Genomic DNA, 8027 nt, shown 5'->3' with positions numbered 1-8027 from the left:
GAGGGGAGGGGGGGGGGGGAGGGGGGGGGGGGGGGGGGCGCGGGGGGAGACAGGCAGAGCCAGGGAACTCTGCTCAAACACACCTTCTAGCTGTGCTGAGATCACTTCCTCCCTCCAGAAGAGTGCGTGGAGGCACCAGCACTTTGCACAGCAAGAAGGGAGGGGGTGACGGCAGCCACTGGCATATGCAGCCATCACCCACCCCAACCCCACCACTAGGAGGGCCAGCCCCAGGCACCCGGTGGCTGACATCAGCTGACCAGCTGACCTGGGGAGAGGGTGGTCCAGAGAGGGGAAAAACCACTCGGATCGCCTTGGAGAATCCTCACGAAGTCCTCTGAGGCACCAAGAACCTCCTCTAGATGACGGTGACTCTATACAGGAGCCTCACTAGGCCTCCCCAGCTGGCCACTCCGGGCCCCACTCCCGCTGCACCCAAGCTCTCCCTTGGGCTCGCCAAGCTGGTCTCTGGGAGAGCTGGTCATCTCCCTCCCGGTGCTCTTCCTGGCTCAGGGCATGCAGAACTTCACCGAACAATCCATTCCCCCAAATAAGACCTAGCCGCCTCTCTTCCTCCCCTGCCCCCCGACACTGGCATAACCATCTCCTGCCTTGCGAGAAGATTCGAGAACGCAGCATGCCTGGCTATCTCAATGGCTTGCCGCCCAGGTCAGAAACTTGCTGGGACTTCCAGCTTTCAAGGACTCTGGTAAATCCTGCCTCCCCACCTCTGTCTACCCTGGCCCATGCTCCCTTGTGTCTCCCCAGGAAAGGCCCTCCCTCATCTCTAGTCCTTTCTGGGAATATGCCCGTGCTCTGCAGGGTAGGAACACCAGTGACCTAGAGAGATGTCAGGAGAGCCTCAGACCTTCCTAGAGTGATGCGAGCATTCAAGGAGGTGGCTGGTGCCAGGCCAAGGTGGGTGAGGGTGGGGGGCTCAAGCAGGAATTTGAACAGAGCCCCAAATCTAGAAGCAGAAAATTCCCAGCAGGCCCGGAACGAAAGACGGGCCAGGGCACATATTTTGGTCCGGATGCCTCCATGGACCAGAGCTCCCCCACCTCCTGCAGCCACAATATTGACAGGTTGCTAAGAGTTCCTCGAGGGCTGGAGCCCGTCCCGGGAAAAGGGGAAAAGCTGCAGAGCTTGGTCTTGCCAGACCCACGGAGGCGCATCGCTGACCTCTGTCCCGCTATGGCAAGAAGCCCAGACTTGTTATATAAAAGATCTGGCCTGCAGCTGGAGCCCAAGTGAAAACACACAGCCTAGAGCCCATGCCTCCAAATCCGGCCAGGGAACAGCTGAGGCCAGCCCCGCCTGGGGTTGACAAAGAGAACACTCTCGGAGGAGTCGGGGTAGAGGCTTCCTCGAAGGTTGGTGGCCGGAAATGACAGAGACGGGGAGAGGTGGGCTACCCGGAAGCCCGCGCCTGACTAAGGGGGACGCGCTCACAAGTCTACACCCTTGACGTCCTACTTGACTATTTACATTATTTGGATTCAACAGTCCTCTCCGGACAGAAGGGAGTGTGTGCTCCAGGCCCGTGAGGGCAAAGCATAAGCTATCTCCCTTCCTCGGCCTTTCTAGAGAATGCAGGGAACAGCACTGCCCGGGGCTCCAAGCAAGCAGGCCCCGGCTGTTCTGGCCACCAACTGGGGTGTGTCCTCGCTTTGCATTCTGTTTGTGGATCTAAAGAGCCTCGCTGATCTTGGCTGCGGCAAACTGTTGTTGGTTCAAGGTGGGGCATTCCCACGAGAATTTCTCTCCTCTAAGCTGTGCCAGGCATTTGCCCCATCTCTCTCCTCCCTTGGCTGTCTGTTCGCTGGCCTTCATGGCACGGGCATCCAGACTCACAGAGGCCAGATCTCATTTTCATTTCCTCATTCTTCATTCCACAGGCCGAGAACAGGACTGGGTATTCAAACATTCACCAGGAACATTACAAAATGAATCTCATTTAAAAAAATAAATAAAAGGGACCAACGTGGCATGCACCAAAGAGGGGTGGGGGCATGAGTGCACGGAACACTTGCACGCTTGGCTGTCACCCCACGTGTGAGCCCGCAGGACAGGTACACGCTCCCGGCTAGCAAAGGGACAGCTGACTTGTCCAGGACCGCCCCCGCCCCCAGGATGCAGGCGTGCCTGTGAGCCCCTCTTCTTCCCACCCTGCTTCCTCTTTCCTAAGGATAACTCATTGTGTTCGGAAGCCGAATAGGAATAAGTTTAAACTGCATCAAAATGGAAAAGATTTGACACTTAAGGACTGCTAAGCATGTGAAGTCCCCAGTCAGATTAAGAGGTGTCTTTGTGTAAGGGCGCCCAGGTGGCTCAGTGGGTTAAGTGTCCGACTTCAGCTCAGGTCATGTTCCTGAGGTTTGTGAGTTCAACCCCTGCATCGGGCACTCCGCTGTCAGCTCAGAGCCCACTTCAGATCCTCTGTCCCCGTCTCTCTCTGCCCCTTGTGCGTGTGTGTGTACTCTCTCTCTCAAAAATAAGCATTTTTACAAATGCAAAACACAAAACTTAAAAAAAAAGATATCTTTGTATAATTTCACTTAGGAGATGATTCCTTGCTGAGGTGAACACTATCTCATTCAAAAGCTGACAAGCGGACTGGGTGATCTAAAGAGATTCATTCCAAATTTAGGATTCTTGCTGAAAAGACCGTCAGGAAGGAAGCAACAGGACAGAGAGGACCTGGGCTTCGAAGGACCCGAATGGGCCCACTGAAATCCCATGGGGCTGCTGGCTAGGGCTCAAGTCTTAATCATCTGAGAACTTTCCACTCCTGTTTGCTCCAATGGGATCTCTCCTAGCTCCACCGGCTTCTTGGCCACCTCTTCCGGTTGTCTGGGGAAAGCCTCTGCAGCTGAACGTTGGCCTGCTTAAGTCTAGAAAGGTAAATCTCATTTTTTGAGAACCTCGAATACATTCCAAAGCCAACTCTTGCTTTTCCCCACACACAAACACTCACAGCCAAACTGGAAAACCCAGATTGACTTCTCTCTTCCATCAGCCAGGCGGAAGGCAAACTCGTTTTCACGTAAGTTCGCAGAGAAAACCAACCTGGTAAACACCAGATGATGAAAAGCTCCTTGATGAATATTTACAGCCATAACCCAGAACAGATCATTCCAGTGATGGGGCTGGTAAGCAGCCCAAAGGCCTCCTCAGCCGGCCCCCTCCCCCACTCCTCATCCCATTAGGAGAGCGCGTCATTACCTGGGTGGCCTTGTCATTGGCACAGCCGGTGAAGGCCCCATCAGCGTCTCGTGGCCACTGGCCCAGAAGGTAGGAGCTGAGGATGGTGTCCAGGGAGAATGTACGTCGGACCTGGGGTGGCTGAGGCCTACACACTGACTTTTCTGGGGCCACGGAGCACGGGACGCTGGCTGGAAGAGAGCACAGCCCACCCACCCTGACATCAGCACGGAGGAGGGAGACGTGGTAACCAGCCTTCTCTCTCCTAGCAAGCCTCACCTGATGGCCACATCTGCACTTGTATCCACCTCCCTCCTAAAAGAACATGGAGCGGCCCGTAAAAGCAAATACAGTGTGACCGGAGCTCTGACTTAACCAGCTGGACTTTATCACTGGAAACAACTTACATCCTTTTGCTTTGGATGCAGGGCTACTTTATACATGGCTTCTATCTTTTTCCCATTCCTCATGGACTATGAACCGTGAACTTTGAAGCCTCATAGGAGAGCAAGACTGTTTCCCATCATCAACGAGGGAACTCTAAGTGGCCAAAAAGCAATCTTTTATCTCCTGCCCTGCCCTCTCTCCGGCACCCACTGCACAGCTCCTAAGCACTGAACAAATTCAACCCAGTTAACTGAAGGACTCTTTATACTTCCTTCAAGACTGGTTAGCTCAGCGAACCTAGGGAACTGAGACAGAGGGAATAAGAGAACTCCTTTCGACCACCCAGGATGGAGGAACCCAGCTTGGGAAAATCAGTCTTTGGGATTCCCTCCACCGTCTCCGACTCCAGGCTAAACGGGACAAACATAAAGCAATTATAAATCCATTCGTTTAGGTTTTACCTCGGTTAAATTTGGGGAGAAGGTAAACGTTGAAACTGTTATAAAACGTGAGGGTTCTGGAATTATGTGTAGGTTTCAATCGTTTGGGTTGACCCTGTATTCCATGGCCACATTCAAAACATTCTACTCTCTCAAGATCTGCAAAGGCTCTTTCCTTTAAACAGAGCAAAAAGGCTTTCACATCTGTAGCAATCCCTTGACAATTCATGTGTGCATTAAACAGAGCAAAAGGAACCGGGGGCTGTAGGGATAAATAAACTTGAAGAGCTTTTTATTAAAAAGACATCAGAAAAAAATATATAATAAAAAGACACCAGAAAGTTAAACGTCAAATCACTGTACAATCCAGCAATTCTGCTTCTAGGTAAATATACAAAAGAATTGAAAGCAGGGTCTCAAGAAGGTATCTGTGCACCCATGTTCACAGCACTGTCATTCACAACCACCAAAAGGGAGAAGCCACCAAATGCCCACCAACAGATGAATGGATACACAAAGCGTGGTGTGTGCACGCAATGGATTATTAGTCTCAAAAAGAAATGAAATTTTGATACATGCTACAACACAAACTTTAAAACATTATACTAAGTGAGGGGCGCCTGGGTGGCTCAGTCGGTTAAGCGTCCAACTTCGGCTCAGGTCATGATCTCATGGCTCGTGAGTTCAAGCTCCACGCCGGGCTCTGTGCTGACAGCTCAGAGCTTGGAGCCTGCTTCGGATTCTGTGTCTCCTTCTCTCTCTGCCCCTCCCCTGCTCACGCTCTGTCTCTCTCTCTCTCTCTCAAAAATAAATAAACATTAAAAAAAGTTTAAAACATTATACTAAGTGAGATAAAGCAGACACAGAGGACAGCTATTGTATGATTCCACTTACATGACCCAAACTCACAGGGACAGAAAGTAGAATAGAGGTTACCAGGGACTTAGGGGGTGAAGGGAGTGATTCATTATTTAATGGGCACAGAGTTTCTGCTTGGCGTGATGATAATGTTCTGGAAACGGATGGTGGTGGTGGTTGTGGAATATTGTGAACGTACTTAATGCCACTGAATTGTGAATTCAAGGTAGTTAAATGGTAAATTTTATGTTAAACATTTACCATGATAGAAAAAGAGGGGCACCTGGGTGGCTCAATTAGTTGAGCGTCCCACCCCCTTCAGCTCAGGTTGTGATCTCACAGTTCGTGAGTTCAAGCCCTGCATTGGGCTTGATGCTGTCAGTGCAGGGCCCACTTTGGATACGCTATCCCTTTCTCTCTGCCCCTCCCCCACTTGCACATGCGTGCGCACGCGTGCTCTCTCAAAAATAAATAAACGTTAAAAAAGAAAAAGAGATACTAACACCATGTACATTATCCAAATCCAAACACATTTACACACACTTTGACATAGTTGTAATCAATATGAAATGTACATTATGTTCTGCTTTCTTCTATCCATTTCATATACGCATTCCAAGTATCAACAACCTACATATTTGTCATTTTCAATGACTACATAATATCTCACCAGGTTGGTGTTTGCTTAGCCATTCCCATGTTATTGGACATTTGACGAGTCTCCCTGCCCACAATCTGCAGATCACGAATGTTCCTCCATGGGTAACTTTCAGTCTGTTTTTATTTAATTCCTGTCATAGTTCTAAGTCCTTTCCCTCACCTATCATATGTGCTTACTTAATGTTTATTTATTTATTTATTTATTTATTTGAGAGAGAGAGAAAGAGAGAGAATGTGAGCAGGGGAGAGACAAAGAGAGAGGGAGTCACAGAATCAGAAGCAGGCTCAAGGCTCCGAGCTGTCAATACAGAGCCTGACACGGGGCTTGAACTCACAAACTGTGAGATCATGACCTGAGCTGAAGTCGGACGCCCAACCGACTGAGCCACCCAGGAGCCCCTCATATGTGCTTATTTAAAACAAATGAAAAAACATATTGCAAAAGTAGTAAGTGAATTGTGGGAAAGTCAGCAAATATGTAAACAAAAAGAAAAAAACCTTGAACTTCAACAGCCAGAGATAATCATGGATAATACTTTGAGAGCTATAACCACATCAGCCTTGCTACCGTGTGTGTGTGTGCGTGTGCATGCGTGTGTTTTAAAATAAAAAATGGGTGGAGGAGAGCACCCCGAGGTGGCTCAGTTGGTAAAGTGCCTGACTCTTGATTTCAGCTCAGGTTATGATCTCACAGTTCGTGAGTTCGAGGCTCCCCACTGGGCCCTGTGCTGACAGTGTGGAGCCTGCCTGGGCTTCTCTCCCTCTCCCTCTCTCTCTCTACTCCTCCCCCAAGTGTGCTCTTTCTCTCTCAAAATAACTAAGTAAAAACAATTTAAAAAATTAAAAAATAAATAAAATAGAAATAAAAAATACGGAGCACCCAGCTGACTCGGATCAGTCGAACCTGTGACTCTTGATCTCCGAGTTGTGAAGTTAAGCTCCATGTTGGGCATAGAGATTACTTAAAAAGTAAAAAAAAACTTGGGGCGCCTGAGTGGCTCAGTTGATTGAGAGTCCGGCTCTTGATTTCAGCTCAGGTCATAATCTCGCAGTTTGCGTGTTCAAACCCTGCATCAGGTTCTGTGCTAACAGTGCAGAGCGTGCTTAGAATTCTCTCTCTCCCTCTCTCTCTCTCAAAATAAATAAATAAACTTTAAAAAAATAATTAAAACAATTTTTGAAATTTCAAGAAAAATAAAAAGCTGGGATCATACCACACATATTGTTTTGCTATACGTTTTCACCTTATACCATAAACATTTTTCCAAATAATATATATTGACCTACAAGACACATTTTTATGACCTTAACGGTTCTGTTAAAACTCTTTTAAGGCTCGTCTTCAAAGGTGGTGGCCAAAGGCCTCATGCTCTGGTCCCACTTACCTCTCCTGTACACGGCACTCCTCTCCAAGGTTTCTATGTCCCAGATGAGCCGTACTATGCACAACTTCCCGCTCATGTCCTGGGCCTTCCCTCTGCTGAAGTTTTGCCCACATGCCCAGGGCTGAAATCTGCCCCGTGAGTCAGGGCCAGCCTAACCGCGCCACCTCCATGAAGCCTTCTGGATTCCCTGGAAGCAGTATCTCGGGATTTTCTGATTCTCTCCAGCACTCTGTGCCCTTCTGGTACTTAGCATCCTCTCTCTTGGATTATGAGTATTTTAACTCCTAGATAATAAACACCCTGCAGCCAAGGACTGTCTCTAACTTATCTTTGTACCCCATACAGTGCTAGAACAGGGCTGGCAGTTGGGTGATGGCCTAAGTCTTCGTATAAAATCAAAAACCATTGGGGCACCTGGGTGGCTCAGTTGGTTAAGTGTCCGACTTCAGGTCAGGATCTCACAGTTTGTGGGTTCGAGCCTGGCATCTGTGCTGACAGCTTGGAGACTGGAGCCTGCTTCAGATTCTGTGTCTCCCCCTCTCTCTGCCCCTCCCCTGCTCATTCTTTGTCTCTCAATAATAAGAACATTAAAAAAATTTTTTTAAACAATCAAATCAAATCAAAAGCTGTTACTGCAAGGGAATGCCTCTAATTATAGCATGGATTCCAAGTCTGTGCATCCCTGTTCAACCCACTCGCCCGAGTAAAGCCCCCAGGCCTGCCTGTGTCTTCCTCTCTCTGGCCCAGGAAGGCCTGACCTCTCTCTCCTGTTCCCTGTGCCTTGTTACCCAGTGAAGTCACCGACAGGCATGCTGGAGTCAAGCCCCAACTTCATCTTCTGCACTAGCGTGTCCTCTGCTCTTTTTCCTATCCTGGATTTGAGATCAAATGGTGGCAGTCCGGGAGGTTCTGACACAAGCTGGCGGGCAGGTCAGACGCACCACGGCTGCTCCGTGGTCCTCCAAAAGCGCCCACGGGCCCCGGGGAGATGCAGCGGCCGCCTCAGAAAGCAAGTTTACAGGATCACGTGACCGAGCAACAGAGGGGCAGGTGGGAAGCAGATGAGCAAGAGGCTGGCATCAAGGCCAAAACA

At 49.3% G+C, this 8027-nt stretch overlaps 1 protein-coding gene across 1 annotated transcript in view; it reads right to left on the bottom strand.

The window, feature by feature from the left end:
• Positions 1-7010, bottom strand: part of FAM117A (family with sequence similarity 117 member A) — a 21960-nt gene extending 14950 nt beyond the window's left edge. The window contains exons 1-2 of the mRNA XM_077776865.1: positions 6935-7010; positions 3226-3395 (exon numbers count right to left, since the gene is read on the bottom strand). Of these exons, the coding sequence (XP_077632991.1) occupies positions 3226-3395; positions 6935-7010 (246 nt within the window). The remainder of the gene's footprint in view (positions 1-3225; positions 3396-6934) is intronic.
• Positions 7011-8027: the final 1017 nt, after the last annotated feature.

This window comes from Crocuta crocuta, unplaced genomic scaffold (genome assembly GCF_008692635.1).
Source record: "Crocuta crocuta isolate KB4526 unplaced genomic scaffold, BGI_CrCroc_1.0 scaffold352, whole genome shotgun sequence".
NCBI classification, from domain to species: Eukaryota; Metazoa; Chordata; class Mammalia; order Carnivora; family Hyaenidae; genus Crocuta; species Crocuta crocuta.
Note: the sequence above shows the minus strand (reverse complement) of the source record. Positions and strands in the feature narration are given on the sequence as shown.